This window comes from Engraulis encrasicolus, chromosome 12 (assembly GCF_034702125.1).
Source record: "Engraulis encrasicolus isolate BLACKSEA-1 chromosome 12, IST_EnEncr_1.0, whole genome shotgun sequence".
Taxonomy (NCBI): Eukaryota; Metazoa; Chordata; class Actinopteri; order Clupeiformes; family Engraulidae; genus Engraulis; species Engraulis encrasicolus.
The window spans coordinates 30,609,095-30,628,070 of NC_085868.1; the positions used below are offsets into that span (position 1 = coordinate 30,609,095).

Genomic DNA, 18,976 nt, shown 5'->3' on the forward strand with positions numbered 1-18,976 from the left:
TATTGGACTGCCTCACAGTTAAAATAAGAGTGATTAACAAACAAACCAAGTGCATCGTTTGTTTTACTTTAACAGTCACACGTTTCCTGCCAGAGCATTAAAACGCTGGCATTTTTTTCTTGTTTTACTGGACGAGGTCGCTGCCGGGTTTGTGCTTTTGCTGGACTGGGCTGGGCGTTTTTACAGTATAAATCAGGCCATTTGGCAGGCGAGCTACCTCTGCTCTCCTCTCTCCACTGTCCACAGCAGCAGTGGTGGTTTGCGGCGGTGGCACAGGATGTGAGCAGCCTGACAAAAGCCACGGCTGATGGATGAAAGCCCGCTCAGGCATGATCAAGGACACCTCAAACGAGTTGATGGGCCAGCCTTATCCCCCCCTCTCATCATAATGGCTTCAGGAGCACAGATGCCCCTGTATTCCACAAGAGTAACCCACCTCACCCCACAGCAGCCCTGTACCCTGCCCGTACCCTCCTCTCCTCCTCCTCCTCCTCCTCCTCCTCCTCCTCCTCCTCCTACTTACTGTTGCTGGGTGATGGAGGATGGGTGCGGGTGGGGTAGGGTGGCGAGGTGTCTATTACTTGAGGCTTTTGAGCATTTTTGGTCTTTGATTAACCTGAAGGACACCTCTCGATGAACGAAGCCCTACTACGTATTCATACATTACAAAAATTATATGCAAATCAAATAGGGCTGTGTGTTTTTTGATGTTTTCCATTCTTTTTTTCTCTCTTCATCTTTTTGTTGGATTCTGATTAGATCGATTGAAGTCTAAAGGTCTGATTATCATTTCCGTTGATTGACTGTCGTTGCCATTCTGTGTGTTGTTTTCTTTTGTGTCTTTTCTGCCCCAGGCCTCAGTACTTCAAGATCATAGATGAGTGCGTGTCACAGATCGTGCTGCACCGCAGCGGGACCGATCCTGATTTTACCTACCGCAAACGCCTCGATGTGGACTTCAGTCACCTCTTAGGTGTGTATGCGTGCCCGTGTGTGTGCATGCCTGCGTTTGAGCGCACATGTGTGTATGCATACATTAACATGTACAGTACACTTACAATATATATGTTAATGTTTGTACAGGTGTATATTTTCATATATGTATGTTTATCCTTGCACATGTCCATGTTTGTGTTCAAAGTTTATGTTTTAAACAGAGAGAAAGACAAAGACACCGGCATGCCTATTCTTTATGTGTGCGTTTGTGTGTGTGTGTGTGTGTTTATATACTGATGTGTAATTCATAGGCATTGGTGTCATGCATTAATCCACCCGTCTCATCCCACCCGTCTTTCTTTTGTTCTCTCGCACCCTCCCCTCCCTTCATCACCTTTCTGTTGCTCCCTCCCTCCATCACCCGTCCTCTCCCCTCCCATCAGATGTATGCGTGGATAAAGCTCGGACTGATGAGTTTGAGCAGAGGGCGTCCGAATTGGCACAGCAGGCAAGTGCTGTTCTATGTTTTCCCCTTCCATCTCCACCTCTCTCTCTCTCTCTCTCTCTCTCTCTCTCTCTCTCTCTCTCTCTCTCTCTCTCTCTCTCTCCCTACTCTCTCTTGTCCTCTCTCTCTTGTCCTCTCTCTCTCTCTCTCTCTCTCTCTCTCTCTCTCTCTCCTTACTCTCTCTCTCTCTCTCTCTCTCTCTCTCTCTCTCTCTCTCTCTCTCTCTCTCTCTCTCTCTCTCTCTTTCTCCCCCTCCCCCTCTCTCTCTCTCCCTCGTCCTCTCCCTTTGTTTATGTGTCCTCTGTGTACGGGGCCTCTGTCCTAATGAAGAGACAGGCCTTTGAAGGCTGCTTAAGAATGCCCTATTTAGCCCTCCTTAATTAAAGGGGGATTACTAGAAATCGTTAAAACAGTCATTGGTAATTAACAAAATTTCTGAGATTAAAACGAAGGCCGCATTGATTTCTGGCAAATTGTGGAGGACAAAAAAAAAATGAAGGCGACCAAGAATGCTTGATTTATCTGACACCGAGAAACCACAGGCTGTCTCAATGAACAGCCAGCACGCACGCACGCACGCACGCACACACACACACACACACACAGAGTTCTATTTTCTCTCTCTCTCTCTCTCTCTCTCTCTCTCTCTCTCTCTCTCTCTCTCTCTCTCTCTCTCTCTCTCTCTCTCTCTCTCTCTCTCTCCAGTCCCTTTTTCAGTCATTCGCTTTTTTTCTTTCTTGCAAACACACTGTGTACTTGCTCCTGCCTTCCCTCTAACATTCATCCTGGCTCTGCCATAGAGACACTTAAACATCAGTACCTTTACTTTTCTTTCATTGCGAATTATCTAATACAACAGATTATTTTTATGTGATTTTTTAGGCAAATGCCATGCAGCACTTTAGCCTTAGTGCATTATATTAAATTAAGGTACCATAACACAATTACATGCCGATTTCATATGTTACCATAAATGTCATTCTAAAAAGGTTTTTCAGAAATGAGCTAAGTAACTTATAAGATGCTTTCCTTGCAATCTAAAAACACTGTTATTGATGTCCCTCTGCATTACATGGCCACTTTTAGAGATAGGAAAAAAAGGTTCATTCACTTTGTTATTGTGCTTTTTTAACGTTTAAAGGTACACCGTGTGAGGTTTTTGTTGTTTATTTCCAGAACTCATGCGTTTTCTAATGTTACCTTTTTCATGAGTACTTACCACCACCATCAAAGTCTAAATATTCATTTTGACTGGGAAAATTGCACTTTTCTTGCATGAAAAAGGGGATCTTCTCCATGGTCCGCCATTTTGCATTTCAAGAAATAGACATTTTTAGGTGCAAAAATGACTGTACTTGGGCCATACTAGAAAATATTAGTTTATTACTTAGTAAACTTTCAGGTAAAGATCAAATTTGGCAATAGGCAGCCCAGTTTCAATGAGCACCATAGTTGCAGTACCTTTTTGACCATTTCTTGCACAGTGTACCTTTAAACATAGTGTTTTCCTCCACATACGAATACATTAACAAATAGGGGAAGACAGACACAGACATATGCTTTCAAAGCAACATTTTGCATTGGCACGTGTCTGTCCTTTTTTAAGGTTTTAGTTATCATCCTTGGGTTCAAGTATGTGAATAACCCTACTGTATCGCACTGAAAAGTAAGGTATTCGCCATGCTCCTATTTGTCACCTGTAAACTGTCATCTGGTGCATCATGGGAGAGGACTGAGTGCTAATGAGGTTTAAAAGCGTTAAGTTGAATGTTAGCCTGGCACTGCTCTAAATAAAACACAAATTGATCCTACTGTTCTATTCTGCCCTACAAAGGCTACGTGCAGTAACTATGCCTACAACATTGAAACCGAGAAAAATGCCTTCAAAGCCTCGGTATTAGGTTGGGTATTGTAGTTACTGCAAATTTGACAAAGCATCATCTCCGAAGCGAGACACATAGGCTTTATCACGATAAAGATAGAAGAGGTGTAATGAATTTTCAGTCTAATCTCAAGTTTGATAAAATGTGTAGGGCCGTGCTCAACAAATCTATCTGTCTTTTCCAAAGAAATGCTTTAATATGACACACACATCTGCGTTGACAAAGAAAACGCCGTTAATTCAGAACATGTAAAAGTGAAATGCAGTTCTTACAGTATTAGTATTACATACTGTGTGTACATTGTGTTTTTCCAGTATGATGAGGAGTTTATTGGGCGTCAAGAGGCTGAAGCTCAGGTGTTGAAGAGAGAGGAGCGCATCACGGAGCTGGAGGCGGAAGTTCAGGCCTACAGGGCTCAGGTATTCACTCACACTCACTCTTCACTCTTCACTCATTATTCTTGTTCTTTCTTTCTTTCTTTCTTTCTTTCTTTCTTTCTTTCTTTCTTTCTTTCTTTCTTTCTTTCTTTCTTTCTTTCTTTCTTTCTTTCTGATTTGTAAATACAGTTAGCCCTTCATACATGTACTTAATTCCCTTTTGCTGTTTTTTTCACGATGTCTTTCGCTCATTTGTTTTGTTATTTGGGAACAAGGCCATCCTTCCCATCCGTACATGTCATCCTTGTCTTTTTTTATAGACATGATATTAATTTGGCCCTTCAACCAGAATATACAAATGGCACTAGATGGTCATGCTGTAATTACTATTCATAGCACATTCAGTCCCTCTGCTGTCGTACACATGCGCGCAAGCACAAACCCCCACCCCCCACACACACACAAACACGCACGCACGCATGCACGAACACACACACACACACACACACACACACACACACACACACACACACACACACACACGCACACACACACACGCACACACACAAGCACACACACACACACACACGCACACACGCACGCACACACACACACGCACACACACACTCCTCTGATGCCTCACCATATTGGCCTTGTTGCCGCCACAGGATCCCCCCCCACGCACATGCTCTCATCCGCTCCTCATTCGTCTGGCCATTCGGTCGTTCCATCCAGGCTCTATTTTTACTGGCCTCTCTTCTCTTCTCCACATGCCTCCTCCACCTATCTGCCCAACTGGGCATCTGTTCATGCCTGTATCATGCTGTGCCTTTCGTGCGTCCGCGCAATACTTCACGTCATGCGTCTTTTTCTAGCCTTGAGTTCATGGTGTTAGCCTTGTGATATTTGTGTGCGCACTCTCGGCATGAAATTTGCTACGTTCCACCTTGCAATCTGCCTGTGTGTTTTCCCGGATGGACATAGATTACAATCTTTTGTGTTTGTGTATGTTTGTGTGTGTGCGTGTGCGTGCACAGGTGTTTGTGTGCGTGCGTGTGTGTGCGTGAGTGATGCGAGTGTGCACGACATGTCTGTGTGACAATGTGATGGAGCATGTTGCACTGCTAAGCAGCAAACAGCTGCATGTTAAATAAACTAAAAGCAGCGTGCACGCATGGTAACCAGGAGCGTCGTTCATTGTGCAGAGGATTAGTGTGAACATGGCAAGTTATGTCTTTTGAATGCATGAAGTGTTTTACAACCTTGACTGTAATTAGCCAGGGAGCAGATACACAGTGCCAGCCCTCGGCTTTCTCGGCACTCTCATCTTTGGCCCACAGAAGGAAATTGTTTTTAAAGCAATTTATTCAGCTGCGTGCTCTCTCCTTTTTTTTTCTCTCTCTCTCTCTCTCTCTCTCTCTCTCTCTCTCTCTCTCTCGCTCTCTCTCTCTCGCTCTCTCTCTCTCTCTCTCTCTCTCTCTCTCTCTCTCTCTCTCTCTCTCTCTCTCTCTCTCTCTCTCTCTTTTTTTTAACTCTCTCTACTTGCTCTTTTCTCCCCCTCTCTCGTTTGCTCTTTCTTGTTGCACCTGTTCTGCCCCCTCCTTATTCCTTTTCTTTTTTACCTTTCCTTTTCCCCTTATTCCCTTTGCTCCCTCATCTCTCTCCCTCTCTCTCTGCCTCTCTCACTCTCTCGCTCTTTCTCGCTGTCTCTCTCTCTCTCTTTCTCTGTGCCTCTCTTTCCCTCTCCCTCTCCCTCTCTCTCCATCTCTCTCTCTCTCTCGTTGCCCTAGCTGATAACTTTTCCGCTGATAATTTTTCAATTTGCGCGAGTAAACACAGTGGGAGTGGGTCCTTCAGCTGCGGCGAGGCCAGGATTACTCCTCCTGCATTAAACAGCCCTGGCGCTGCTTCTCCAGCAGGCCTCCAGCCCCTCTGCTGGGGAGTGGTGCAGTGGTGTGTGTGTGCGCATGTGTGCGTGCGCGTGTGTGTGAGTGCGCGTGCGGATAGGTGGCTCTGTGTGGGTTGATGGGTTGCTTTATGTGTGTGTGTGTGTGTGTGTGTGTGTGTGTGTGTGTGTGTGTGTGTGTGTGTGTGTGTGTGTGTGTGTGTGTGTGTGTGTGTGTGTGTGTGTGTGTGTGTGTGTGTGTGTGTGTGTGTGTGTGTGTGTCTGAATCATGTGTGTGTCTGTGTGTGTCATGTGACGGTGGTCGGCTTGAGCAGGGCCAACACTGCAGCTTCGCACCACTTGCTCCCAATCACCCGCTTTTTAAAGCCAATATTTACACACTTACTTTTCCTGTCCAGCCGTTTCTCTCCCTCTCTCTCTTTTTTTTTTAAAGCTTGGATCCTTTTTAACAAGAGCTTGCTTGGCCACCCCTCGTGCTGCTCTGGCCAGAGCAAACAGAAGCTCATGCTAGAGAGAGAGACCGTGTCAGGGGGTCGTAGGGAGTGTGTGTGTGTGTGTGTGTGTGTGTGTGTGTGTGTGTGTGTGTGTGTGTGTGTGTGTGTGTGTGTGTGTGTGTGTGTGTGTGTGTGTGTGTGTGTGTGTGTGTGTGTGTGTGTGTGTGTGTGTGTGTGTGTGTGTGTGTGTGTCTGTTTGCGGGCGAGCGTGCGTGCGTGCGGGTGGGTGTGTGCATGTGCGCGCGCGTGCGTGCGTGTGTGTGGAGGACGGAGCAGATAAATTGGCAAGGAAAACCAATGGTCAAAGAGGTCTTTTTGGTTAGTTGGGTTGGCGTGCTGTGGTGGCTGATTGTGGACCAGGCGGGTTTGTGCTAGCTCTGTGCGTGTGTGTTCCTCCCTCAAGGACCAGCACTCCCATTATCATCAATACCCTCCTGCCCACCCACCCCTCATCGCTGCTGCCTTTTCAGTCACTGTCACAGGCTGCCTCTGGCTTTCCCATTTCTGAGAAATCGCCATCTTTCACTGGACTGCTTTTCATTCCTCCTCCCCTACTTCTTTTCTGTCTTTCTTTCACATCTCTCGTTCTATTGCTCTTTTTTATACCGCTTGGCTGTCCCCTACTACTCCTCCTCCTCTTGCCGCTGTCCTTCTGCTTTTCTCCACACCTGCAGACCTTTTTTTTCTTTCTTTCTTTCTTTCTTTCTTTCTTTCTTTCTTTCTTTCTTTCTTTCTTTCTTTCTTTCTTTCTTTCTTTCTTTCTTTCTTTCTTTCTTTCTTTCTTTCATGCATTCTTTCTTTCTTTCTTTCATGCATTCTTTCTTTCATGCATTCTTTCTTTCATCCATCCTTCCAACTCTCCTCTCATCCTTGTCAACCCCCAGCGCACGCACACACGCACGCACGCACGCACGCACGCACGCACGCACGCACGCACGCACGCACGCACGCACGCACACCACCCACACTACCCACACTCTGAAGGAGACAGCAACTGCCTGCCACTGCTTGACCTTTATTCACCCACCCCCCCAAGGCCCTTCCTCCCCCTCCCAGACTTTTTAATCCAAAGCAGTTTCTGTGGATCAATAAGCCATTTTCGCGTGTACCAGCCTCACTTTGTGGCATTTCTGTTGCCCTGGTTACAGCCCTCATTTTATATTTGTTTATTTATTTATTTTATTCTATTTATCCATATTTTTTGCGGGAAGGAGTAGACTAGAACGTACTCTGTGTTGATCACTGAGGATGCACACATCTTCAAGGAAATCGGCAATTTGTATATCAATATCTTGCTCTCTGATTCATGAGTGTAGACACGCATGCACACTACAATCTTAGTGGTCAGTCTAACTTACTCAATGTTAACTAAAAGTTAAGATTAAAAGTATCGGTCCTGATCAAATCTTGGCTTATTCTTCTACTTTTGACAAGGTTGTGCAGCATGTTACATTACCACAACCTGACACACACTCATGCATCTGCATATATTCAGTTGTTTATACATCTAGACAGAGTTGTGCAATGATGTGAAGAGCCAAAATGATATATTTCCATTTTCAAAGACGTTCAAAAGTTAAGCATTTTTATTGCTTTTCTCTGTTAGTATTGTTGAAATCAGAGTTTTCATCATAAGTTGCGTATGTGGAGTATTCACATGAAAATCTTCAGGTGTTCATCAGTGTCCAAAGTAGCTTTCCGTGAGGCCAAGAGAGAGAGTCCTTAATTATATCGTGGACATCAATGCAACATCTGTGTTTAAATGTTTGAATTTATTACTGAAATATCAGATAATATAAAACAAGTTCAAGTTTTCTAATGGTGTCTTAAAATCAGATTTTAAAAAAATATATTTATATTTATGAATATAAAAAACTGTCATGTGCCTTTAGCGTGCCAGGGCGTGCGAGGCTAGAGCTGAGCTGTTTATCAAACCTATTTGCACTGAAAGCAGTTTGCAGACTCCTCTTGTTTACAGTAGTTAGTTACTGTCAATCACGTCCTCCTAACTTGGAGGAAAAGCAGCTTCGTGATTAGAGCTGAAATGAAAGCTGCAATACGCTCCATTCGATTTTCTTTATTTTGGAAAGGAGTCCACGCATGTGCATGTGGCACGCACATACACTTGCACGCACGCAGCACACAGCTAGTCAATGGTCCTCTGGCCCTTTTCTTTTCTTTCCTTCTTTTTTTTTTTTTTGAACTCCATTTAATCACACCCCTTTAAGATTGACATGACAAATAGGATATCAACTTAAGTGTGTGTTTGATCAATGGCTTTTTGTGCCAGCTGCAGCCCGCATCGATATGGCAATCAATCTGTAAATAATGGCCATCCAATGGGCAACGTGACACTTTGGACCATGGGCAGTCAAACTGATCCATGTCCTCTGGGGCCCCCTGGCACTTCCTCTCTCCCTCCCTCCCTCTTCCAGCCTGGCTCATGTGTTTTCCTTATTTGCTACTTTTACATTCTCTCTGTCATGCGTAAACACTCTGGTTTCTTTCGCGTTCTGGCTTTTACCGGTGTGTCTTGGTCTCGGTCTCGGTCTCTCTATTGGTCTTGGTCATTAGTCTTTGGTCTCTCCTCTCTCCTCTCTCTCTCTCTCTCTCTCTCTCTCTCTCTCTCTCTCTCTCTCTCTCTCTCTCTCTCTCTCCCTCTCCCTCTCTCTGGCATTCAGTCTTACATCCCGGTTCATGGGTCTCTCGCTTTCCTTCCTTATTTGCTACCTTTACATTGTCTCTGCCATGCCTCAGCTCTTATTTTCTTGATCTGTCTGTCTTTATCTCTTTATCTCTTTCTCTCTCTCTCTCTCTCTCTCTCTCTCTCTCTCTCTCTCTCTCTCTCTCTCTCTCTCTCTCTCTCTCTCTCTCTCTGTCTCTCTCTCTCTCTCTCTGTCTCTCTCTCTCTCTCCTTCTCCCCCTCGCTCTCTCTCTCTCTCGTGTGTGTCCTGCGTTTGTGTGTCCATCTTTTTCTTTGAGAACACCTTGAACATGTCCTTATGATTGTAATGCCAGCTGGCTGCTTCCAGGGTCAAGGCAGCGCGCTGTAGTCTGCTCCTTTAAGCCTGCACCTACTCTACCATTATGGAAAGACCGGAGATAAAATAAAGTCCCTAATGCTTTTGAATAATACTAGATATGTAACACACACAGTTGTGCGTTCGTGCGTGTGTGTGTGCGTGTGCGTGCGTGCATGTGGGCGTGTGGGTGTATGCGTGCATGTGTGTGTCGGCACAAATGTGTCTGACTGGCAGCGTTTCTAATAATCCCTTCAGATTACTGTTGAGGTGCGATAATAATGTGAATGTGATGGATTATTGATGAAGTGCTGTCCTGTTCTAGCGCCTTACAATAGCTTATTAACCCCCCGCCAACCCTAACCTGCTGCACTTAGGTCCTCGGCCTCCGCCTGCACTGCGGAAAGAGTGGGCCTGATTGCATTGTATTGTACTCGCATGTTATTTCAGTCTACCAGGCTGGCCGTTGTATTAACCCGCACCCCCTGTAACCTCTCCTGTCTTTTTCTGTCCTGTTCGCTCTCTGCTTCCATCCATCTGTGCTATTATTCCAATCTTTCATCCCCATTCCAGTTCATATTCTCATCTCATTTTGATTTTTCTTTCTGTTCTTTTCTTTATGTGATTGCATACCTCTCTCTCTTTCTTTGTCCTTTTCTCTCTCTCTGTCTCTGTCTCTCTGCAGTTTGGAGCTGTGGCGGTCACCTTGCCCTCGGCCCACTCTGGCCAGCCGTTCCCCTCCTCCCCCGGTTGCCAGGCGCCTCCTCCTCCTCCTCCTCCACCTCCCCCCGGTCCCGGAGGAGCAGGGCCTCCTCCACCACCTCCGCCACCTCCCTTGCCCGGCATGATGGGTGCCCCTCCTCCTCCTCCTCCACCCTGCGGCATGCCTCCTCCGCCACCCCCGGGGGGGCTCATGGCGTCCCCGACGCAGAAGCAGCTGCCTTTCGGCCTGCGCCCCAAGAAGGAGTTCAAGCCGGAAACGTCCATGAAGCGCCTCAACTGGGCCAAGGTGAGTTACAGGTGTGGGGGGGTGGGGGTGGGAGGGGAGTGCACGGGACAGTGGAAGGGTTATTGTCAGACTGTATCACAAGTGCTTTATAGATATAGATATATTTATATAGGCCTGGACGATTTTTCGATTTCAATTTTAATCGCGATGTCAAATTTTTCTATGATTATAAATTCGACATTCAAAAAAAAAAAACGTCACCGTTTTCACAGACCCACGAATAGCCAATCGTATCTAAACAGCGCCACATGTAACCAATCAGTTGAAAGAGAGCCACGACAAGTTAGGTTGTGAACACGCGCTTGCAACACAGAGCAGTAGGCCACGGTCTGTTGCAACATAAACAAACACCCGTGTAGAGGCTAGCAGCAGCAGCAATGCCGGTGAAGTCTGTAGCAAGCCATCTCTCCGACCAAACCCTTGTTACATTAGTTCCAAGACTTAAAAGTGAACCACAACTCTATTGACAGTTCAACAGAGAATGAAAGTTGCTATTATTGTGTTGTTACTGCGTTGTGTGTGTACTCACGATTGTTGTTTTATTGCAACATGTGACGGCAGCGCGAGTATTTGTTTACCGTTTCCGTGTTCCATTGTGTCTCTGTATGTTTGTATTGGCACTTACTGCTTCTCTATGCCGCGGTTGGGTCAGAGTGTCGCGGATTTGTTTATTAATGCGCTACTCCGGCAGACTAGAGGTTACACAAGTCTGTGTAAAGTTAAAGAGGAGCGCGACCTGTTTTTCTCTGTAAGTGTCGGAGTGCTCGTCTCGTTCTTCTGAAAGGAGCCGCGGCCCTTTTTTCTTTTACCAAACACACTCGCTTTTTCATTGGGGTTGCTTTGCGTACTTTGCTATAGGCACCTTTAGTCTTTGTTAAGGACATTTGTTTTAGACAGTTATCCCTCTTGTGGTTAAAGATATTTGCTTTAGGCATTTATCTCTCATTTTACTCCTTTATATTTTTTAGGTTATACTGTATATATACAAAATAAACTTGTATAATCTCTTCTATGAGATTATCCATTTTTGTTCTGGCCAGACTACCTGTGCAATTTGCTATTTTTCCTGGACCAGTCCTTTCTAGGTGTTATACCTTGCACCATTTTTCACAATCCATGTGTTGGATTCATGCCCTTCATGTCCCCCTCCCCCGGGGGAAAGAAAAAAAAATAGTGATTTTATTCATATCGTGATTAAAATCGAAACCGAAAATTTTGGGGAGATATAATTGAAATCTAAGTTTTTCTCATATCGCCCAGGCCTATATCTATATCGCAAGGGGAAGATGATGTTAACTATTTAAATTACTATCTATCTAATTTACTATCTGAAACTTGAAGGAAAACAAGATGTCCATGAAGCGCCCCAAACTAAGGTGAGTTAAAGGTAGGCTATGGGGAGGAAAACTGCGCGGGGCGAAACTCTGCCTTGACGTCATCTTAAAAATTGTGAAGTTGCGCTATCTGTGTGACATTTCCGCACTATTATGACACTACTGCAAGAACAATATTGTATTTGTATCACCTGTTATCAGTAAGTTTTTTTGTGTGATTTCGCCAGGGGGAGGGGTGTCAGATAGGGCGTCGCCCAGGGCACAAATCATTGTAGTGTCACCACTTGGGATTTGTTTTGGTCTGTCATAAACATAGGGTTCAAATGCCTCAGGCATGGGCCAGGAAAATACAGATATACAGAATACAGATAGATAATTGTTGCACTATACTGTGACACTGTGGCAACATTTTATTTAAAATGAAAAGTTTTTCTTTCTTTACAGCCCTGTAACCCTGCACCTTTCTACTCTTACCAAATGTTTATGCAAATGTGCAAATACAAGTGCAAGTAAGGACAGATGGACCTGTCAAAACACTAAGCAGAAAGGGAGGGAAAAAAAGAACACTGTTCAAGAGTGTCTTTCTCAACATGTTGCTGTTATCTTTTTTTGGAAACGACAAGAATTATACAGTTCACTTCAGGATGGTAATTTTAAGCCACTCAATTCATACCTGTGAGACATGTACATGGGTGGGTGTATGGGACTAGGACAACACTGAAAAAAAAAAAAGCCCTGACAATCTAGCATGCGGAGGCGTTTTTGTTTTGTCCCTCTAGTCTACAGTACACCTCTGTGATTCAACACCCGGCATGAATGAACCCCCCACCCCCAAACACACACAGACGCAGATGTTGTCTGTCAGACGCGGCTCCACTCTGCGCACTTGCTGCTACTGTTACTGCTGCTGCTGCTGCTGCTGCTGCTGTTGCAATCGCCGCTGGGCTTCAGAGAACAAAAAAAAAAAAAATCTTGTTTCCCTCAGAGGATCAGAGCGCCGCCGCGGTTCACCGTGCCCGCCTGCCTGCCCGCCCGTTCGTTCGCTCGCCTGCCTCCAGATGTTCGCTCTTGTCCTCTTTTGGAGTGGTATTAGTCCAGCGGCGGCCGGGCCGCCATTAATATTTCATCTCTCCTACCGGCCGCCCACGCCGCCACGCTGTGCAGATGTTGGCCAGCATATGCCGCTGCTCGGACGCCTTCCAAAACCTGTTGGTGATCAGTTGCTTCTAAGAGGACTCCTCACCGAGAGATCGAGATGCACCACTGCACTGCGCACATTCTCTCTCTCTCTCTCTCTCTCTCTCTCTCTCTCTCTCTCTCTCTCTCTCTCTCTCTCTCTCTCTCTCTCTCTCTCTCTCTCTCTCTTGCACGCGTGCACGCACGCACACACACACTTACACAAACTTAATACAAACTTGCAGAAACACAACAACAACAACAACACACACACACATGCGGTGACTTACAGATGTAGTGGGCAGAGCGTTGCAATATTTATGCATGCCGACCCAAAACTTTTACCTCTCATTAGCAAAACCCTGAAAGTTTATCATGACCTCCCAGAACACTTGGCTCGCCAGTGAGCAGGGTGTTTTCTTTTTGTTTTTGCATCCATGCACATGTTGTTTTTGTTTGACGCTGAGGAGGCCAGAAGTAGTATTAGATAAACAGTCAGTGCCAACCAGTCCAGTGTGCCCCAGCTGAAGTTTTCTCTTGCAGCCTGAGATCTTGCTGAAGAAGAATGGCCAAGTCACATTTAAAACACAAATGAGAAACTAAACATGGAGCTTTCCATCACAACACGTCTCTCTGTCTTTGTGGATCGCTCTCTCTTTCTCTCTCTCGCTCTCTCTCTCTCTCTCTCTCTTTTTCTTTCTCTCTCTTTTTCTTTCTCTCTCTCTCTCTCTCTCTCTCTCTCTCTCTCTCTCTCTCTCTCTCTCTCTCTCTCTGTCTGTCTGTCTGTCTTTCTGTCTCTCTCTCTCTCTCTCTTTCACACACACACACACACACACACACACACACACACACACACACACACACACACACACACACACACACACACACACACACACATACACACACACACACACACACACACACACACAGACACACACACACAGACACACACACACACACACACACACACACACACACCCCCCCCTTCAAAATTAGAATTCATTTGGTTTGACTGCAGCAGCTCGGACTTGCTTGACTAAGTTTGCTTGCCTGAGAGAGTTGCCCACGGGGCATGTGCAAGATGCTTGCTGAGTGGACAGCGGCACTTCAGAGAATGGCCATAATTCAGCCTGCCTGATGCGCACACCCAGAGAGGATCAGATTACACTTGTTAATGAGACCAGCCTCTTGAATGCACAAGTACCACACACACACACACACACACACACACACACACACACACACACACACACACACACACACACACACACACACACACACACACACACACACACACACACACACACACACACACACACACACACACACACACACACACAGGCCCATAGCATAGATAGACTCATTTTGGCAGCGGAGAGGAAAGCACTTCACATCTTTTTAGACATGACTCACCTGTTTAGTTGAGTGTCAACAAGAACTCCTTGAGAACCTCTTGTGTCCATTTTATTCAGAGAACATTTGCAGTGCAGTGTCTCAGTGATGGTGTTGCTGCATTCCCCCTTGGTTTTGTTCCATAACGTGTGCCCTTCACACACTTTCATCAATACTACACTTTGTGTCACGATTCATTCATGAGCTGTTTAGATTGAGATATTCCAACCGGCAGTTCTCTGTGCTGTGGAAGGTTAAGCCTGCGAAGACGTAACATGTAATTTTTTGACCCCAGACATCCAAGCAGTTTGTGTCTGTGTGGGTATATGTGCATCAGCATGATGTAAAGTAGTCATGAGTAGCCCATTGCATGTGTGTGTACTTGTGTTCATCTATACAGTACTGTCATCTGTAGATATTTCCTAAGGAGGAATTTGGGAACACTGATGATGGTCTAGGCCCGAAACGTTTGTAATCCCACTTTTTTCTTTGATTTCTTGTTATTTTCGGCTTCTAATACAGTTTTGCTGATCAGCATTCAGCACGTGTGCTACTACTACTAAGGAGATGTCTGAAAGCTACTTCTACTGTAGATGTGCACTTGTTTTGATTCTGTGTGGTGTCTACTCTGTACATTAACATGATGCACATCAGCACAGCAGCACTTGTGCTCATCCTAAACTGTGTTCTCCTGTCCTTGTCAAATGCAGATTCGTCCTCAGGAGATGTCAGAGAGCTGCTTCTGGATAGCTGCCAACGAGGGCCGCTACGAGAGTTCGGACCTGCTCACCAGACTAGCCGAAACATTCAGCTCAAGCAGATCCGGTTAGTTCCACTGTGCGTGTGTGCGAGTGTGTGTGCGAGTGTGTGTGCGAGTGTGTGTGCGTGTGTGTGTGTGTGCGCACGCGTGTCTGTGTGTGCGCGTGCCCGTATGCGTCTGTGTGCGTGCGTGCATCGCCATTAGCGTGTGCCATAGCAGTCTGCTGTGTCCCTTGGTTTTTGGGACTGTGTGTGTGTGTGTGTGTGTGTGTGTGTGTGTGTGTGTGTGTGTGTGTGTGTGTGTGTGTGTGTGTGTTTGTCCCTTTGTCGCGGGTGTCATCGTGTCTCCGTGCCTGTGTCTCTGTGTGTCTGTGTATTGTTCAGCTCTCTGAGAAGCATGCAAATGGATTTGTTTTCACTAATCAGGTGTCACCTCCAGTGAGGCACAGAACTGTAATGAGGTCATTAACTGCCATCCCTGTGTGTGTGTGTGCGCGTGTGTGTGTGTGTGTGTGCGTGTGCGTGCGTGTGTCTATGTGTGTGTGTGTGTGTGTGTGTCTATGTGTGTGTGACTGTGTGCGTAAGTGTCGGTGTGTATGCGTGCGCCACGCAAGTGTCTGTGTGTGTCTGCGAGGTGTCGAGGACGAGTTTATCGAGACAGAGAAATGAAAATGAGCAAAAGCCTGACATGCTGTTCTTTCTCTGAGTCATCAACCTCCAATATATTCAGGACACCATGCACTTATGTAGGCCTGAGTCTGCTACATGGGCTTTAGTCATGCCCTACCAGCGAGGAAAAAAAAGAAAACAGGCTTGTGGCAGCCTCGGAATTGAAGGATGCCTCTCTGTACGTGTGTAGATGGTGGCGAAGAGTAAAACTCAAATGAAAAATTGGCATTTTGGCAGTGAGAAATTCATAAACTACATACAAGATACAAGCCAGTGAGGTACAAAAAGCGGGCTTAACTGTGATAAAGCTATAGAGGGTGAATGGTGAACTGAATTAGCTGAGGCGGTCTGCCATCCCATCAACTAAAGTCCAGGATAAAACGTCGAATGTACAAGTATAGACAATACAAGACAAGAAAATAAGGCAGTATTGAGGATTACTTTGATGATCAGTATGATAAAGTCTTTGTAGTGTTTTGTGATGAAAGACCAAGGACGTTTAGTGTTGAAGGACATATGATTATTACCCTTGCGCCTGCCTAACCTGGTATAATAGCGAACGAGATGATTTATTGACTGCTCATCGAGTATTTCTATTTTTGTTGGGTGGTCTCAAATGGGCTGTGTATACCTGAAGTAACCCCCCCAAGTGTAAAATGTGAAAATATTAACATAAATAATAGAACACTGGGCGGTTGTGTTCTTGCCTTTTAAAAAGAAAAGGAAGCCGTCCCGGGGGGGTGTGTGGTTGTGATAGGTGTGGTTCTGGTGGGTCTTGTTTTGCCAGTCCATTAAGCAAGATAAATTAGGAAAAAGCATAAGAATGCAAGCACATGCACGCACTCGCGCGCGCGCGCGCGCGCACACACACACACACACACACACACACACACACACACACACACACACACACACACACACACACACACACACACACACACACACACACACACACACAGACACACACACACACACACACACACACACAGACACACACACACAGACACACACACACACACACACACACACTGTATAACTACAACAGGCTCCACCAGGCCTTGGTAGACGGAGAGGGGAAAAGAAAGGATGGGAGTGCAGGGGGAGTTGGAGAGAGAAGACTGTTTCAATCAGTTCCACGACACTGGTGGTGCTGTGTAGTAGTGTGTATGTGTGTATGTTTGTGTTTGTGGGTTTATTAATAGCTGTGGATGTTGCTAGGATGAATCATTGAAGAGCTATGAGCGTTGCGGCAAAAATAAGTTACGTGGTAACAGTGCGTGTGTCTGTGTTTGCTTGTTTGCTTGTGTAGTGGTCGCGGTTGTCGTTGTCTTTAAGATGAATCATTGAAGAGCTACCAGTGTTGCAAAAATGGAAAGGGAATGGAAATGTACTGTGTGTGTGTGTGTGTACTCTGTGTGTGCGTGTGTGTGTGTGTACTCTGTGTGTGCGTGTGTGTGTGTGTGTACTCTGTGTGTGCGTGTGTACTCTGTGTGTGCGTGTGTGTGTGTTTGGAATATTTCCTCCGAGTCTGATGATCTCCACTCTTCGTCTTGTCTTGTCTGTGTGTCGCTGTGTGCTGTCTGTCTCCCCCGAACGTCAATTATTAATCCGCCATTTGTCTACCTGTCACAACCTGATGCCACTAGAGGCCACCCCATGCACGTGTACATGTACAAACACTCCTCTCTCTCTCTCTCTCTCTCTCTCTCTCTCTCTCTGTCTCTCTCTCTGTCTCTCTCTGTCTCTCTCTCTGTCTCTCTCTCTGTCTCTCTCTCTCTCTCTCTCTCTCTCTCTCTCTCTCTCTCTCTCTCTCTCTCATTCTCAAGTGCCTCGCATGTGTTTTCTCTCATGCTCTCTCTCTTTCTCTCTCACTCCTTCTCTCTCTCTCTCTCTCTCTCTCTCTCTCTCTCTCTCTCTCTCTCTCTCTCTCTCTCTCTCTGTCATTCTCAAGTGCCTTGCATGTGTTTTCTCTCATGCTCTCTCTCTTTCTCTCTCACTCCTTCTCTCTCTCTCTCATGCTCTCTCTCTCTCTCTCTCTCTCTCTCTCTCTCTCTCTCTCTCTCTCTCTCTCTCTCTCTCACTCCTCCTCTGTCTCTCTCTCTCTCTCTCTCTCTCTCTCTCTCTCTCTCTCTCTCATGTTCTCTCGCGATCCATCTGCATCTCGCTCTTGCTCTCGCTCACACTCCCATACATATTCACATGCATGATTAGCAACAGTGTAGACACACAGGGACATGGAGAAGTACATGGCGTTACACATGTCCCACTTATTATGTTGTAAAGAAGCAAGGCACGTGGCTCACTTACTCACTCGCTCATTCGCGAATTCCCACTCCGTCTTTTCAGAGAGTGAGCTTGTAGTTACAGCACGGCACTACAGTTCCTCAATAATAATGAACACGCTTTAATGCTCAACAGTGAGGGAGACTTAACTATGACTTGACTTCTTTGTCTCCCCTTTTTCTCCTCCTTCATCCTACTCCCTCTCCTCTTCCTCCTCCTCCTCATCCTCCTCCTCTTTCTCTTTTTACTACTCCTCCTCCTTCTCTTTCTTCACCACCTTCTCCTTCTCTTTCTCCACCACCTCCTCTTCCTCCCTTCCTTGTCCTCTTCCTCTTCCTTTCTCTTCTTTTCTCTCCTCCTCCTTCTCCTCCCCTCTCTTCCCTCTCCATCCTCGCCCCATTTAATTACTGTGTTTTTCATCCTGCTCTATGAGCCTGTTGCTGCCTCCGAACAGAGTAAGGACGTGCTTTTCTTCTACTCTTCTACTCGTCCTTCTTCGTCCCTTTTCCCTCCTCCTCCTCCTCCTCCTCCTCCTCCTCCTCTTCCTTTCTTTGCTCTTTACCCGCCCCGTTTTGCTCTTTGTCCTCTCCCTCTGTCTCCTCCTCCTTCTATTCCACCTCCTCATTTTCCTCTTTCTTCTCCTCCCTGGTTAATTACTGTGTGTTTAATCCTGCTCCGTACTACCTGATGCCTCTTACCAGTGCCATTATCATCATCCATCTTTAATGCACATAGTCAGCCAGCCACACAGACTCATGACTCATCAGCAGCACTGGTCCATAATTAAGAACCCAATCCTTGCATACAGAATCGCCAATTTTTATGTTAGGCCTAATGCTTTGCCACCCAATGGTGTTTTGTCACATTGTGTTGGCACATCTCTCTCTTTTTGGGCTGTCGTTTTGTTTTGATTGTAATTTTGTTGTGTGTGTGTCTATCTGTTTTTCCAGTATGTGTGTGGGTTGATCCGTGGTAATGTGTTATTCATTAATATGCATGGATTTTCATTGCTTTATATACTATGCTTTTGGGTAAGTGGGAGAATGAATTAGAGGGAAAAAAGAAAAAGAGACGTTGGAGAAAGAAATGTGAAAACAAAGTGAAGGGAAGGAAAAGTGGCAATGGTGCTACTGGCTTTCCCTGGTCCTAATAAATTCTTCACACAGAAACGTTCCGATAAAACGTTCAAGGAGAGGGTAGAACTAGATCTAGAAAAATATATCTTGCTGTACT

The 18,976-nt window shown here is 45.8% G+C and overlaps 1 protein-coding gene across 1 annotated transcript in view; it reads left to right on the forward strand.

Annotated features, from left to right (window-relative positions):
• The window catches only part of LOC134459672 (protein diaphanous homolog 3-like), a 414,535-nt gene that overhangs the window by 172,864 nt on the left and 222,695 nt on the right, over positions 1-18,976 (forward strand). Inside the window, exons 13-17 of the mRNA XM_063212051.1 lie at positions 855-973; positions 1,380-1,444; positions 3,639-3,743; positions 9,807-10,130; positions 14,743-14,857. Of these exons, the coding sequence (XP_063068121.1) occupies positions 855-973; positions 1,380-1,444; positions 3,639-3,743; positions 9,807-10,130; positions 14,743-14,857 (728 nt within the window). The remainder of the gene's footprint in view (positions 1-854; positions 974-1,379; positions 1,445-3,638; positions 3,744-9,806; positions 10,131-14,742; positions 14,858-18,976) is intronic.